The following is a 16,367-nucleotide window of genomic DNA, read 5'->3' on the forward strand; positions in this document are numbered from 1 at the left end:
TGATTTGGGAGAATTTCCACAACCTCAGCAAACATCTGCTGAGTAAGAGAAGCCTGGAGGGTTGTGTTCCAGCTTGTAAGATTTAGCCCCCCACCCCCACGCAGTAAAACCACCACTTTAGTCATCTCAGTTGTACCATTAGCTATTTCGTGCTGTTCCACTCAGGCATAAAGCTGGTCCAGTCCCCTCCAGGGCTGCATTTTCCCCAAACAGCCAGATGTTTTAAAACCCTTTCCCTGCAGGACCAGTTTCCATCTCTCTCTGTTGCTGGATTAGGGTCCCCTCCACATTGCCAGTTGTTGGGTCTGTTGCCCATTACCCAGCACACAGCAAGAGTCCGAAGGAACAATGCGGGCCTAGAGGGTTCTGGATAAACCCGTCTGCTAATTGCACACATCACGCCCAGCTCAGCTACCCGCGTGCCATGGGCCTGGTTCCTGGAGCAGAGAAGACAGGGAGTGTCCCTAGCTAATTCCGCGGCGCTCCAGGCCCCACCCGCCCCTACCGGGAGCGCGGGCGGCTCCGGAGAGAGTTCTGGGAGAATCTGGAGCTCTGGGCTCCGTCCATTGACCTGCATGGCGGGGGAAACATGGCGAGCATATGGTCCCTGGGTGCTGTGCAACCCCCTCTGGCACCAGCCACTGAGCCCCACTCTGGGTGCCAAGCACTTAGCCCCCCAGGGACTGTCCTGGCCGGGTATCGAGCACCTACTCCCCCCCGGGACTGTCCCCACCGGATACTGAGTCTCTCCCTGCAGGGATAAGGACCATGTGGCTTCCCCAGGCCCTGAGAGGTTCCTCCTCCTCCCGGCAGGGTGGCGCTGAGCCCTTTGCCCAGCCTGGTCCATGTGCAGCCTGAACCCCTGCCATGCGACTCACCCCACAGGGATCAAGAGAGCAGTTCGGTCCCAGCCCCATGCCCTCCCACCCCTCCCCAGCCCCCGGTCGAGCGCTCTGAACTCCTGCCCTGTGTTTTCCAGCTGGATTTCCCGAGGAGACGGCTGAGCCGCGCTGGGCTGAAGAACAGGAGCCGGGGAGCCGCCGGAGTAAGAGCGATTCCGGGAGGGGGGGTGGAGGTTGGGGGGGGGGACCCACCCCCATTGCAGCTAGTGCCCTGGCACTTCTCCCAGGCTTGGCCCCATCTCCCTAGGACACAGGAGCCTGGACCCCGGCCAGAGCTGGAGCAGCTTGGCGAGCGTTGGGGGGAACGGCGTGTGAGGGTGGCATGTGGGCAGGGCCTCCCCTGGGATAGCGCTTGGGGTGTGCTATAGACCGCCGGCATCTAATTTGGATATGGATAGAGCCCTTTTTAATGTTTTTAATAAAGTAAATACTAATGGAAACTGCGTGATCATGGGAGACTTTAACTTCCCAGATATAGACTGGAGGACGAGTGCTAGTTATAATAATACGGCTCAGATTTTCCTAGATGCGATAGCTGATGGATTCCTTCATCAAGTAGTTGCTGAACCGACTAGAGGGGATGCCATTTTAGATTTGGTTTTGGTGAGTAGTGAGGACCTCATAGAAGAAATGGTTGTAGGGGATAATCTTGGCTCAAGTGATCATGAGCTAATTCAGTTCAAACTGAACGGAAGGATCAACAAAAATAAATCTGCGACTAGGGATTTTGATTTCAAAAGGGCTGACTTTCAAAAATTAAGGACATTAGTTAGGGAAATGGATTGGACTGAAGAATTTATGGATCTAAAGGCAGAGGAGGCCTGGAATTACTTTAAGTCAAAGCTGCAGAAGCTATCGGAAGCCTGCATCCCAAGAAAGGGGAAAAAATTCACAGGCCGGAGTTGTAGACCAAGCATCTCAGAGAGGTGATTAAGAAAAAGCAGAAAGCCTACAGGGAGTGAAAGATAGGAGGGATCAGCAAGGAAAGCTACCTTATTGAGGTCAGAACATGTAGGGATAAAGTGAGGGAGGCTAAAAGTCAAATAGAGTTGGACCTTGCAAAGGGAATTAAAACCAATAGTAAAAGGTTCTATAGTCATATAAATAAGAAGAAAACCAAGAAAGAAGAAGTGGGACCACTAAGCACTGAGGATGGAGTGAAGGTCAAGGATAATCTAGGCATGGCCCAATATCTAAAGAAATACTTTGCCTCAGTTGTTAATAAGGCTAATGAGGATCTTAGGGATAATGGTAGCATGACAAATGGGAATGAGGATATGGAGGTAGATATTACCATATCTGAGGTAGAAGTGAAACTCAAACAGCTTAATGGGACTAAATCGGGGGGGCCCAGATAATCTTCATCCAAGAATATTAAAGGAATTGGCACATGAAATTGCAAGTCCATTAGCAAGAATTTTTAATGAATCTGTAAACTCAGGGGTTGTACCGTATGATTGGAGAATTGCTAACATAGTTCCTATTTTTAAGAAAGGGAAAAAAAGTGATCCGGGTAACTACAGGCCTGTTAGTTTGACATCTGTAGTATGCAAGGTCTTGGAAAAAATTTTGAAGGAGAAGGTAGTTAAGGACATTGAAGTAAATGGGACAAAATACAATATGGTTTTACAAAAGGTAGATTGTGCCAAACCAACCTGATCTCCTTCTTTGAGAAAGTAACAGATTTTTTAGACAAAGGAAACGCAGTGGATCTAATTTACCTAGATTTCAGTAAGGCGTTTGAAACCGTGCCACATGGGGAATTATTAGTTAAAGTGGATAAGATGGGGATCAATAGGAAAATTGAAAAGTGGATAAGGAGTTGGTTAAAGGGGAGACTACAATGGGTCCTACTGAAAGGTGAACTGTCAGGCTGGAGGCAGGTTACCAGTGGAGTTCCTCAGGGATCAGTTTTGGGATCAATCTTATTTAATCTTTTTATTACTGACCTCGGCACAAAAAGCGGGAGTGTGCTAATAAAGTTTGCAGATGATACAAAGCTGGGAGGTATTGCCAATTTAGAGAAGGACCGGGATATCATACAGGAGGAGCTGGATGACCTTGTAAACTGGAGTAATAGTGATAGGATAAAATTTAATAGTGAGAAGTGTAAGGTCATGCATTTAGGGATTAATAACAAGAATTTTAGTTATAAGCTGGGGACGCATCCATTAGAAGTAATGGAGGAGGAGAAGGACCTTGGAGTATTGGTTGATCATAGGATGACTTTGAGCCGCCAATGTGATATGGCCGTGAAAAAAGCTAATGTGGTCTTGGGATGCATCAGGAGAGGTATTTCCAGTAGGGATAAGGAGGTTTTAGTACCGTTATACAAGGCACTGGTGAGACCTCACCTGGAATACTGTGTGCAGTTCTGGTCTCCCATGTTTAAGAAGGATGAATTCAAACTGGAACAGGTACAGAGAAGGGCTACTAGGATGATCCGAGGCATGGAAAACTTGTCTTATGAAAGGAGACTCAAGGAGCTTGGCTTGTTTAGCCTAACCAAAAGAAGGTTGAGGGGAGATACGATTGCTCTCTATAAATATATCAGAGGGATAAATACCGGAGAGGGAGAGGAATTTATTTAAGCTCAGTACCAATGTGGACACAAGAACAAATGGATATAAACTGGCCGCCAGGAAATTTAGACTTGAAATTAGACCAAGGTTTCTAACCATCAGAGGAGTAAAGTTTTGGAATAGCCTTCCAAGGGAAGCAGTGGGGGCAAAAGATCTATCTGGCTTTAAAATTAAACTCGATAAGTTTATGGAGGAGATGGTATGATGGGATAACATGATTTTGGTAATTAATTGATCTTTAAATATTCATGGTAAATAGGCCCAATAGCCTGTGATGGGATATTAGATGGGATGGGATCTGAGTTACTACAGAGAATTCTTTCCTGGGTATCTGGCTGGTGAATCTTGCCCATATGCTCAGGGTTCAGCTGATCGCCATATTTGGGGTCGGGAAGGAATTTTCCTCCAGGGCAGATTCGAGGAGGCCCTGGAGGTTTTTCGCCTTCCTCTGTAGCACGGGGCACGGGTCACTTGCTGGAGGATTCTCTGCTCCTTGAAGTCTTTAAACCACGAGTTGAGGACTTCAACAGCTCAGACATAAGTGAGAGGTTTTTCGCAGGAGTGGGTGGGTGAGATTCTGTGGCCTGCGCTGTGCAGGAGGTCGGACTAGATGATCATAATGGTCCCTTCTGACCTTAATATCTATGAATCTATGTGGGCCATGCAGCGAGCGGGCAGCTGGGTGCGGGCAGGGGTGGCAGCAGAGGCTCTGGTGCAGCGGGAAGGTGCCCGGCCCAGAGGACCCCTCCCAGCCAACGGGTTTTGTTCCTAGATGAGTTCCATGAGCCCCCGACAGAGCCGTGGGAGCCTGGCAGGGAGGACCGGAGACCGGCGCCCGACTCCGGTGAGTGCTCATCAGCTGTGTGGGGCCTGCCCCCTGGCCGTGTGCCCCTCAGTTCCTTGTCCTGAAGCCAGAGCCCTTTCCAGGGTGCCCCGCTGCATCCCCTTGGCCTCGGGGAGCCAGGAGAGTCTCCAGGAGCCCCCAGCCCTGGCACATCCCGTGGGAGCCTGGGGGGGCTCCCCTAGGGCTCACAGTCCCGGTGCAGCCTCCCAGATGGGGCTGTAGCAACCTCCTGCCCGCTGTTTGGCTCCAGCCTGGCACAGCAGAGAGCAGCCCCTGCCGTGTCCTGCCCCAGCCTGGCCCCTTACCCTCGCTGGCAGCAGCTGCTGACTGTGTCTGTCTCTCCCCGCAGTGATGACGGAAGAGCCCGAGCCGCCCACGCTGGACTATAATGAGCAGATCGAGCGGGAGGATTACGAGGACTGTACGGGGCTGCTGCTGCCTCCCCGCGGCCCCTCCGCCCAGACCCTCGCTCCCCGGCTGGGCCCCGGCCCCCTGGGGACAGCCCTGCCCTAGAGCAAGTGCAACCCAGGGACCCCCCCACACCAAGGAGAAGGGGCCTGCCTGCGACCCCCAATGCTCCCCTGGGACAGGGCAGCCTCACCCCCTAAGCCCCTGACCCCCAGTGCTGCACAGCCCCATCCTCTGTGCCCCAGGCCCCCCAGCACTCCCTTGGGGCTGCAGTGAGGGGCCTGGGCCACGGAACGGCCCCTGCCCAACAGCCGGGGACGGAGCAGAGCCCGGAGCCCCAGCGCTGGGATCCTGTAAGATGGCTCTTAAACACCTGACACCCCTCGGGCCAAAGTCCCACGGGGCCTGAGCTCCTGTGCCCGGCATCAGGGCTGAGCAGGGGCAAAAGGGTCCCTCTGGACTTGGGACAGGGGTCAGTGATGCCCACGGAGCCAGGCAGGGAGGATTGGGCCCACAGTCCCTGGGTGGGGAGGACGATGACCAGGGGTGCTTCCTCTTGCCAGCCCTTTCCGCCCACTCTGGACACATCAGCCACTTGTCCCCTCACGCCACGTGAGAGCCCCCTGCTGCATCCCCAGGAGAAACCCCCTGGTTGGAGCCCCCCTCTCCCTCCTGCAGCAGGACAGTGACAAACCTACGTTCCTTCCCCCCAGTCGAATACGTCCGGCGACAGAAGAAACCCAAGAAACCTCCGAGCAGGAAGACACCCGAGAGGCCGCCGTTGGAGGTGGAGGAGAAGCCAAGTCCAAGTATGTTTCCTACGGCCCCGAGTCTTCCCCAGCCAGGGAGGAAGGGGGCTGGGGAACAGGCAGGGAAGAAAACCCCCTGAGTGAGCCACCCCCGGAAGGGCCTGAGGCTGCATCGGTGCAGAGGCTGTTGTGTTCACCAGCACCAAACCGGAGGGACCAGGGAGCCATACCCCCTCCCTCCATTTTTTAACAAAAGACACATTAGTGCAGAATTCATGTCCTCTGCAGATTGTTTTTCCCCCGCAGAATAATAGTCTGCTGCGGAGGCACTGCAATTACACCTTTCGCCCACCAGGGGCTGCTGTGGCACCAGAAGAAAGGGCAGCTGGCTCAGCCAGCCGCAGGGAGGGAGGGGGCACTTTGGCCTTGGGCCCCTCCCCCTTCTACAAAGGTTCCAGTGCCCTGGGCCGTGTGCCCGCTAGTCGGAGAGGTGCCCGCTCCTCGTGCCCAGCCCCCCCCCCCCCATGCAAAGAAGCACCTCCCAGCTGCTTGGGTGTCAGGGCCCTTCCCACGGGACCCCCCAGGCTCTGCTGCACGGGGAGCCGCAGGGGCGGTGCCCGTGGGGCGACTTGCCCAAGCTCAATGAGACCCTTGGACTCTGCTTCTGCCCCTTAGCCACCCATCTGTGACCCACGTAGCCTGGGAGAAGGACCTGCTCAGTGCGGGAGGGGCTGGGGTGCTCCCACACCGTGGTTATTCTGGCCCCCCTGCAAAGTCCCCCGGGGCCAGTGAAGCAGAGGGGCAATTTAGGGCAGCCCTCAGGGGGTTGGACCATGATCTGTCCTCTGAACAGCCCCCTGCCTGCCCTGTTGGAGGGTCTTTCCTGGGCTAAGTCCCCCAAGCCCTGGCAGCTCTCCTCCAGGGGGGCCTGGCTGTACCCGCCTCCCTGGGGCTCACGCAGCCTCTCTTCTCCCCCTGCAGAGCCACCCCCCACCCTGCCCCCCGAGCGGGACTACGATGAGGGGCTGCCCCTGGCACCATTGCCGGACTATGACGACAGTGAGTGTCAGCTGCCTCAGGACGGGCCCCCGGCCCCCAAAACCCAGCCTCCTCCCCCGCCAGCACTCGGCCCCTGCCCTCCCCCCAGCACCCTGCCTCTCCCCACCCCTGCAGCTCTCTGTCCCCCTCCCCCCTGCTCTGGACCCCACAGCTCTCTGCGCCATTGGCCCCCCTCCACAGCCCTGGCCCCCATATGAACCCGCTCCCACCCCCACCATGGCCTGGCCTGCCACCCAGCCAGTGCATGCAGGCCCAGTCAGCATGGCGGGGCTTAGGCCAGCCGGAGGAGATCTGGCCTCCCCAGGAGCTAACAGAGGCTCCAGCCTCTGTTAGAACCAGCAGCCAGGGGGTCCCAGCTGGGGGGGGCCGTGACTCTGGGCAGGGCTGAGGTCCTGCGGGGAGGGATGCCCCGTGCCCACACGGCCCAGCCTGGGTGCACGCCGGCCCAGTGCCACGTCCTGTGGCATCCCCGGAAGGGCCGATCCCTGGCGTGTTCTCCCCCACTTCCCGCTGCGTTCGGAGGCAGCGTCCCTGTGTGCGTCCCCCCAGGGTGCTGTCACCCGGCCGGCCCCTCAGTGCGCCCCGCTCTCGCCCCCAGTGGAATACGGCCTGCCCCAGCCCAAGAAGTTCCCCAGCAAGAAAGAGGGTGAAGACGAGATGGAAACGGACGAGGAGCGACTCAAGCCAGGTAAGGAGAGGGCTGCCCACGATGGGGCGGGGCAGGGCACACAGGGGGAGGGTCCGGGCACATGGGGCAGGGCCAGATTCATTGTGGGAGAGTCTGGACACATGGGGCAGGGCCAGGTGAATTGTGGGAGGGGCCAGGGACATGGGGCGGGGCCAGGTGAATTGTGGGAGGGGCCAGGAACATGGGGCGGGCCCAGGTGAATTGTGGGCAGGGCCAGGGACATGGGGTGGGCCCAGGTGAATTGTGGGCGGGACCAGATATGCTGACCATGCATGCATTCCCCAGTAGAGCAAACCCCTGGCCATGTGGGCTCCCTTCTCCCAGCTGGCCAGTGCTGCTGGCTGCCCCAGGGATCCCCCGGGACACAGTGTTCAAGCGGCCGGGGCAGAAGGAACGCACCAGCCTGGTCTAACCCTCCCTCCCTCCTCGGCCACACTGACCTTGACCCTGCCCCTCTCCCCTCCTGGACCAGGGAAGCCCAAGAAAGGCGGCAGCAGCAAGGAGGAGGAGGAGGTGGACACGGAGGATGACAAGTGGGCGGAGGAGAAGACCAAGGAGCGGAAAGGTGAGTGCGGAGCTGCCTCCCCGAACCACGTCTCTCCTGGCTGGGGCCCAGCTCCGGGGCACCGCACCCAGAATCCCGCCCAGCTCCGGGGCACCGCACCCAGAATCCCGCCCAGCTCCGGGGCACCGCACCCAGAATCCCGCCCAGCTCCGGGGCACCGCACCCAGAATCCCGCCCAGCTCCTGGGCACCGCACCCAGAATCCCGCCCAGCTCCGGGGCACCGTACTCAGGACTCTCAGCGGGAGCCGACCCTGGAGCACTGTACTCAGGACCCACAGTTGGGCCTGGCCCTGGAGCACTGTGCCCAGGACCCACAGTGGGGCCCGCTCTCCAGCCTGGCCCTGCCTAGGTAATTCCAGGTGCTCTTGCCAGGCTGGCTTGAGTTAGAGAAACGCGCACACGGTTCCCCCCACCCCCACCCCCTCTGCCCTTTCCAGCCCCTTCCCCCTCGGCTGCTCTGGCCCTGCTACGCTGCCAAGGGGTGCAGGGCAATGGGCCCCTGTCCCATCTCTTCTCCGTGCCCCTTCCTGGCACCCTCAGTGCCTGCCCAGAGCAGGGGGCCCAGCCCCAGCCACAGCATCCTCCCGCTGCCTCTCACTAACCCCCCACCCCAACCACCTGCAGGGAAGCCGAAGAAGCCGGGAGGGAAGAAGTGGGAAACAGATGAGGACGAATGGACGCCCCCGGAGGAGAAAACAAGTGAGTGACCCTGTGCCAGGGGCCCAGCCCGCCAGCCAGGCATGCGGGGGCGGGGGTCAGAGCCACGTGCCCCCTTTGGAGAGAAGGGGCAGGAATGATGAAGGGGCAGGAGGGTGAGTGAGGCCGGTTTGCCCAGGGCTGGGAGATGCAGAAACTGGGCACGGCCCCTGGCAGCCAAGCTGCCCGAGCCTCAGCACCTCTGCCGGGTTGGTGCCCACACTGGGCCCGAGGGCCTGACTGGCACCTGCTGCCCGGCAGGGGCCACGCCAGCTGCAAGGGGCAGAGAGCAGGGAGAGCTCTGCCACCAGCAGCGGGCACAGCGGGGTCGCTCCTGGGCCGGGGGCAGCTGGGTGTGTGGGCGTGGCACTGAGCCGGGGAACCCAGGGGCCGGCAGGGAGCTGAGCTAGCGAGTCCCGTCCCCCCCCGGGTCACGCGGGCGCTGCCCTCCCTGCCTTGCAGCGTGCCCCCCCATCGGGATGGAGTCCCACCGCATCGAGGACGACCAGATCCTGGCCTCGTCCATGCTCCGGCACGGCCTGGGCGCTCAGCGCGGGCGGCTCAACATGCAGGTAGGAGCAGCCCCACCCCCAGCCCCGGGGTGCCCCCACCTGCCATTGGCCTCAGGGCAGACCCTGCCCTCTCCCCTCTCCCTCTGCCCCCTCCCAGGCCGGCTCCAACGAGGATGATTTCTTCGACGGCGCCTGGTGCGCCGAGGACGACACCCGGGCTCACTGGATTGAGGTGGACACCAGGAGAACCACGAAATTCACAGGGGTCATCACACAGGGCCGGGACTCCCAGATCCAGTACGTACGGGCTGGGCCCTTGGGGGGGCTCCCAGATCCAGTACGTACGGGCTGGGGGGTGTTCCAGATCCCGTACGTACGGGCCGGGGGGGTGTCCCAGATCCAGTACGTACGGGCCGGGCCCTTGGGGGGGCTCCCAGATCCAGTACATACGGGTTGGGGGGTGTTCCAGATCCAGTACGTACGGGCCGGGGGGGTGTCCCAGATCCAGTACGTACGGGCCGGGCCCTTGGGGGGGCTCCCAGATCCAGTACGTATGGGCCGGGGGGGTGTTCCAGATCCAGTACGTACGGGCCGGGCCCTTGGGGCGGCTCCCAGATCCAGTACGTATGGGCCGGGGGGGTGTTCCAGATCCAGTACGTACGGGCCAGGCCCTTGGGGCGGCTCCCAGATCCAGTACGTATGGGCCGGGGGGGTGTTCCAGATCCAGTACGTACGGGCCAGGCCCTTGGGGGGGCTCCCAGATCCAGTACGTATGGGTCGGGCTAGGGTTGCCAACTGTCTAACCACACAAACCCAAACACCCTTGCCCCGCCCCCTGCCCTGAGGCCCCGCCCCTTCTCCGAGGCCTCGCCCCACTCACTCCATTTCCCCTCTCTCCATCGCTCGCTCTCCCCTACCCTCACTCACTTTCACCTGGCTGGGGCAGGGGGTTAGGGTGCAGGAGGGGTCATGGGCTCTGGGCTGGGGCTGAGGGGTTCGGTGTGAGGGAGGGGGCTGAGCCTGGGGCAGGGAGTTTGGGTGCAGGAGGAGGCTCAGGGCTGGGGTAGGGGGTTGGGGTGCGGGAGGGGTGAGGGGTGCGGGCTCTGGGAGGGAGTTTGGGTGAAGGAGGGGGCTCAGGGCTGGGGTTGGGGTGCGGGAGGGGTGAGGGGTGCGGGCTCTGGGAGGGAGTTTGGGTGAAGGAGGGGGCTCAGGGCTGGGGTTGGGGTGCGGGAGGGGTGAGGGGTGCGGGCTCTGGGAGGGAGTTTGGGTGCAGGAGGGGGCTCAGGGCTGGGGTCGGGTGCAGAAGGGGTGAGGGGTGCAGTCTCTGGGAGGGAGTTTGGGTGAAGGAGGGGGCTCAGGGCTGGGGTAGGGGGCGCGGGAGGGGGTGCGGGCTCTGACGCTGCGATTCCGCCCTGCCTCCTGCTGCCTGGCTGTGTCCTGAGGCCAAGATCCCTGTCCTTGCCCCCGCCCTGCCCAGAGACTCCCTGCCCCGGCTATGGCTGCCCCCAGCTGCCCCGGGGTGCTGAGTCCCCCCCCCCCCGCGCTCTTGTCTCCCCAGCGATGATTTTGTCACCGCCTTCTACGTGGGCTTCAGCAACGACAGCCAGAACTGGGTGATGTACTCCAACGGCTACGAGGAGATGGTACGGACCCCCCCCGCCCCCGCCGGGGGCTCCTGTCTGCCCCCCCAGCCCTGCCCTCACCCCCCCCAGGCGGCCTCCACCGTGTCTGGGGCACAGCGGCTGTAACTCCGGCATGTGTCTGGGGCTGGAGGTCGGGATTGGGGGGCACTGGCAGAGCATGGGGGGGGCGGGGTTGCCCGGCACCCGCCTCCTTTGCCTGACCCCAGGGGCCGTGTGTCCTGGTGCCACCCCTGACGCTGCCTATCGGGCCTCTCCCTGCAGCTCTTCCACGGCAACGTGGACAAGGACACGCCGGTGCTGACCGAGTTCCCGGAGCCCGTGGTCGCGCGCTTCATCCGGGTGTACCCGCAGATCTGGAACGGGAGCCTGTGCGTGCGGCTGGAGGTGCTGGGCTGCCCCCTCTCCAGTAAGAGCCGGCCCCGGGCGGGAGGCGGCTCTGGGGAGCTGCGCGGGGCCTGGCCGCTGGGGCAGGAGGGACCCGATGGCGGGGGCAGAACAGACCTGAGAGCCCTGCATGGCCAGGCTGCTGCTGGGGGGCTCTAGGTCCTGCAGCCCCCAGCTCAACCCCCCACCCCCTGGTTGCAGGGACTCTGGGGACCCGGACCAGCACTGGGAGGGTCCTGCCCAAGAGGGGCCCCTGCCCTGGCTGAGCCCACCTGGACAGATCCCACACCAGAGCCCTTGGCAATGCCAGCGTGCTGAGCTCACCAGCTGGCTGGGGCAGCTGGCTGCGAGGGGCTCTCCACCACACCACCTGCCCGAGAGCCTCCGTCACAGCACGGCCCCTCCCGGGCGCCAGGGTCCCCGCCTCGTGGCCCGTGCAGCACTGAGCCCCCTCTGCCCCCAGCCCGCGCCGAGCCCCTCGCTCCCAGGCTCTGGGCGGGCGGGTCACGGCTGCGGGTCTGACCAGCGGCTCTGCCCCTTCCCCAGCCGTCAGCAGCTATTACAGCCAGCAGAACGAGGTGACGTCCACCGACAACCTGGACTTCCGCCACCACAGCTACAAGGACATGAGGCAGGTGCGTGTGCGACCCCCCTGGGGACGGGGGGTGCGGGTTCACCCCCCGGCGTGGCATTCACAGCCATTCCATGCGCATTGCACTGGCTCGGAGTCTCTGCCCGCTGCTGGTCCCGCAGGACAGCACCCAGTTCCTGGGGTGTTTCCAGGGAACCCCCTGACCCCTCTGGGGGGGTTCGTGCTGCCCTGGCCTCCTGCCGCATTAGGCCCCGGCCCCTTGGCCAGGGCAAGTGCCCCCTCTCTGCAGCATTTCCCAGTGCTACAGCCGGCCCCGTGTCCCCGGCATCTCGGCCCCTCCCGGCAGAGTCATTGCCAGGGACTGGCCCCCCCGGCGTTCGGCTGACAGCGGGGATCGACCCTGGCTCCTCTCCCGCCCCAGCTCTGCTCACAGCCAGCAGCCGGGGGCCAGAGCTGCTGATTCCACGAGCCTCTTGGGGCGCCCGCTGCCGGCCCCACTGTGCGTCCCAACAGCAGCGGCTCCCCGGCCTTTATTCCCCTCATGGGAGGGCAATTCAGCCCCGCCCTGCGCCCCCTTGCCTTGTTGGCAGCATGGACTCCCCACCCAGGGCCCCTCCGTCCCCTCCCTGGAGCCACCCGGGGCGGGCAGGCCTGGCCCCTCTAATGCCTCCCTGCTCCCTGCAGCTCATGAAGGTGGTGAACGAAGAGTGCCCCAGCATCACGCGCATCTACAACATCGGCAAGAGTTCCCGCGGCCTGAAGATCTACGCCATGGAGATCTCGGACAAGCCGGGGGAGCATGAGCGGGGTGAGGCGGGGCCTGGGCTGGGGTTGGCCCGCCGGGGCATGGGCAAGGGGGCAGGCGCACCCCTCCTACGTTAGCCACCGCCAGCCTGGGGATTTCCATGCAGCAAAGCACCAGGCCAGCCAGGGGCCAGGAGCTGCTCCTGGGCGTCTTGCCCTGCCAGCCCCCAGCGTGGCCCCCCGCCCCCGGGATCGGAGGGCGTCTCTCCCTGCGCGGGGCGGAGGGACGCGGCGTCTGTCCGGCCTGCGGCTCCCCTGGACCTGGTGCGCTGGGCCCGGCTCTGCGGGCACCCGGGGCTGGCGGGCATCGCCCTGACCCCGCGCCCTCTCCCCGCAGGGGAGCCCGAGTTCCGCTACACGGCCGGGCTGCACGGCAACGAGGTGCTAGGCCGCGAGCTGCTCTTGCTGCTGATGCAGTTCCTGTGCAAGGAGTACCAGGACGGGAACCCGCGTGTGCGCAGCCTGGTGACTGAGACCCGCATCCACCTCGTGCCCTCCCTCAACCCCGACGGCTACGAGATCGCCAGCCAGGCGGTGAGAGACCCCCCGTGGCATGACCCAGTTAGCAGGGACCTCAGCCTGGCGGTGTGCCTTGGGGCGATGCAGTGGGGTGGCTGGGTGCTGGGCATGGGGGCGGACCCTGCTGGGGGCTGGGCATTGGGGGCAGAAAGCGGGGGGAGGGGTGATCCGGCATGGGGGAGGGTCCTGCTGATGCTGTGAGGGAATGGGGCAGGGGAAGCCGCGCTCAGCCCTTGGGGCATGGCAGTGTGTGTGGGGGGTGGGGCTGGTGCCAGCTGCCGGGGGGGCGTGCTACTGAGTGGATCGTGCCCCTCCCCGCAGGGCTCGGAGCTGGGCAACTGGGCGCTGGGCCACTGGAACGAGGAAGGCTACGACATCTTCGAGAACTTCCCGGACCTGGCCAGCGTGCTGTGGGCGGCCGAGGAGCGGAAGTGGGTCCCGCACCGGGTCCCCAACCACCACATCCCCATCCCCGAGCACTACCTGGCCGAGGATGCCCACGTGAGTGCCGTGGGGGCCCTGGCTCCCAGGAGGGTGGGGCGGCTGGGAACCCTGCCCGCAGGGCTAGGGGGGAAGGCGATGGCAGGGAGCGCCGTGATGGCATTTACGGGGAAACTAGTGGGCAGGGTGCCAGCCAATGCCCGGCTGCCTCATGGGGTGGGGATTAGCCACGGGGAGCAGGCAGGCGTGGCTCTGCCTGGGGGCAGGAGGTGCCCACCTGCCCTGGCTCTGTGCCCCCCCACAGGTGGCCGTGGAGGTGCGTGCCATCCTCACCTGGATGGAGAAGACCCCCTTTGTGCTGGGAGCCAACTTCCAGGGTGGGGAGAAGCTGGTGTCGTACCCCTACGACATGGCGCGGCCGCCCCCCGAGGGAGAGGGGGCGGTGGCACGCACGCCGGACGACTACGAGGACGAGAACCTGGAGGCGCAGGAGACCCCCGACCACGCCATCTTCCGCTGGCTGGCCATCTCCTACGCCTCGGCTCACCTCAGCATGACCGAGACCTTCCGCGGGGGCTGCCACACCCAGGACATGACCAACGGCATGGGCATCGTCAGCGGTGCCAAGTGGCACCCCCGAGTCGGGAGTGAGTGGGGGTGTGTGGGTGGGGAGGTAATGCCGCAGCAAACACCTGCCTGGCAGAGGTGCCGGGGCGGGGGGGAACTAGGACAGACAGGACTCCCTTTGGGAAGGGGCACAGCCCCCCAGCCTCCATTGTGCTGGCCCCTCAGCTGGGTGCCCCCCAGGCCACTCTAGCCTCACCCCCTCCAGATCTTTGTCCGCAATGCCCCCCCCCCGGAACTCCCTGGGGGTCCAGCCCCCACCCCGGGCAGTGCTGGCAGGCGGGGATCGCTGAGCTGGTCTTTCTCAGCGCCGTTCCCACCGCTCTGGCCTGCTTCACCCAGGCCAGGCGCTCCCTCGGCTCAAGGGGGCACGCCCCAGAGGCTGGCATCACTGCGGCCATGCTGCCGGCCCCTCAGGAGGGGAACGATCCCCCCCACACGCGGCACAGGAGGGCTCCAGCCCTTCCCCGGCCAGTGCTGACAGCCCGTCCCCCTTTCTCTGCCGGGCCAGGCATGAACGACTTCAGCTACCTGCACACCAACTGCCTGGAGCTCTCCGTGTTCCTGGGCTGCGACAAGTTCCCCCACGCCGGCGAGCTGCAGCAGGAGTGGGAGAACAACAAGGAGTCGCTGCTCACCTTCATGGAGCAGGTGGGCCGGGGGGGACCGAAGCGGGGGGTCCGGGTGGGGGGGGCCCTGCAGCAGCCCTGGACTAACAGCCTTTCCCCCGGCAGGTGCATCGGGGCATTAAGGGGGTGGTGACGGACCAGCAGGGGGACCCCATTGCCAACGCCACCATCATCGTGGGAGGAATCAACCACAACATGAAAACAGGTATGGCCACGTCTCCCGCTCCCCGCGGCGGGTCCCTGGTGCCCCAACCTCTCCCCCACCCGCAACAGGTGCTGTTCCCTCCCCCCCAGCCACCCAGCCTCCCCACCCCCACGCGCCCCCAACCTCCCCACCCCCACGCTGGGTGCTGTTCCCTCCCCCCCATCACCCAGCTGGCAATGGTGCTGTTCTCCCGCTCCGCCGAAGGGCACCCAGCCTGTGCCCTGACCCCACAGCACACACCCGGCAGGGATCCTGCAGCAGCCGTAAGTGTCCCCGAGCTGGCCAGCCCCCCTCCAGCAGCCAAGGCTGGAGGTGCCCGGCTCTCAGTGGCAGGGGGGCCCTGACCCATGGGCACACCTCTGAAAGGGCCCGGGGCAAGCAGGGGGGCGTCCAGGCTAAGCCTCTTTCCAGAAGGGCGCTGACAACCCTGCGAGGTGCTGGGCAAACCCCTGCCCCACGCGCTCCGCTCACCCCCTCCCCTCATGCCCTCGCAGCCAGCGGCGGGGATTACTGGCGCATCCTGAACCCGGGCGAGTACCGCGTGGTGGCCAGGGCCGAGGGCTACAACCCCAGCGTCAAAACCTGCAACGTCCTGTACGACATCGGCGCCACGCAGTGCAACTTCGTCCTCTCGCGCTCCAACTGGAAGCGCATCCGGGAGATCATGGCCATGAACGGGAACCGGCCCATCCGGCGCATCCCGCCCGGGCGGCCCATGACGCCCCGCGAGCGCCTACGACTCCGCCAACGGATGCGCCAGCGGATACGGCTCCGCCAACAGATGCGCCGGCGGATGCTGAACGCCGCCACCACCCCCCCCGGCGGGCCCCCCCCCCACGGCCCCCCCCACCTCCCTCCCCTTCGCCTTCAGCAGCACCACCTTCGCCCCCTGGAGCCAGCCGCCGCCCACCGCTGCCACCTGGGAGACCGAGACCTATACCGAGCTGGAGACGGTGACGGAGACGGAGACGGAGACAGGGGCCTGGGAGGTGGGCACAGGGACCCTGCAGCCCCTGACCACGGCGGAGACCTACACCGTGAACTTTGGCGATTAGGAGGCGCTCCGCTCGCTGCTGCCTAAGGCCCAACCCAGATGCTAGCGCCCAGCGGCCAGCTCTCTGCCCGCGGCCAGCCGCCCTTTCCACGGCCGCAGGCACCGTCATCGGCTTCTAGAGACCCGCGGCTCCGGGCAGCCTGCTGTCGCCCCAGCACTCACCCCCACCGGACTCCTGCTTCCATGCCAGGCTCACCATGCTGCTTTCTAGGAGTCCAGGGATACGTAGCTGCCCGCAAGGGGCTGGGCATGGGGATGCTTGACCCTCCTGGGCAGGAAACGACGGGATCCCCTTGAGACCGGGTAGCCCCAGCAGCTGGCCAGGCTCAGGGAGGGTTGGTGTGGGACCCACCCTGTACCTCTGCACCACCCAGCAGGGGGAGCTGGGACCCTCTCCAGGGCAGGGCCCAGGAGGCAGGGGCAATACAGCCCCACGGGCAGCTGGGTTCCTCCACGCGGTTCCTGT

General features: G+C 63.5%; 1 protein-coding gene across 1 annotated transcript in view; it reads left to right on the plus strand.

Annotated features, from left to right (window-relative positions):
* Window positions 1-16,362, plus strand: part of AEBP1 (AE binding protein 1) — a 39,089-nt gene extending 22,727 nt beyond the window's left edge. The window contains 22 exon segments of the mRNA XM_077805565.1: window positions 980-1,045; window positions 4,257-4,328; window positions 4,678-4,749; window positions 5,450-5,545; window positions 6,467-6,544; window positions 7,143-7,232; window positions 7,705-7,797; window positions 8,423-8,497; window positions 8,957-9,066; window positions 9,164-9,303; window positions 10,565-10,649; window positions 10,911-11,055; window positions 11,580-11,668; window positions 12,310-12,433; window positions 12,767-12,963; window positions 13,270-13,449; window positions 13,694-14,036; window positions 14,525-14,664; window positions 14,748-14,847; window positions 15,342-15,658; window positions 15,661-15,714; window positions 15,717-16,362. Coding sequence (XP_077661691.1) covers window positions 980-1,045; window positions 4,257-4,328; window positions 4,678-4,749; window positions 5,450-5,545; window positions 6,467-6,544; window positions 7,143-7,232; window positions 7,705-7,797; window positions 8,423-8,497; window positions 8,957-9,066; window positions 9,164-9,303; window positions 10,565-10,649; window positions 10,911-11,055; window positions 11,580-11,668; window positions 12,310-12,433; window positions 12,767-12,963; window positions 13,270-13,449; window positions 13,694-14,036; window positions 14,525-14,664; window positions 14,748-14,847; window positions 15,342-15,658; window positions 15,661-15,714; window positions 15,717-15,902 — 2,852 coding nt within the window. The 3' untranslated portion in view covers window positions 15,903-16,362.
* The last annotated feature ends 5 nt before the right edge of the window (window positions 16,363-16,367 follow it).

Source organism: Eretmochelys imbricata, chromosome 26 (genome assembly GCF_965152235.1).
Source record: "Eretmochelys imbricata isolate rEreImb1 chromosome 26, rEreImb1.hap1, whole genome shotgun sequence".
Taxonomy (NCBI): domain Eukaryota; kingdom Metazoa; phylum Chordata; order Testudines; family Cheloniidae; genus Eretmochelys; species Eretmochelys imbricata.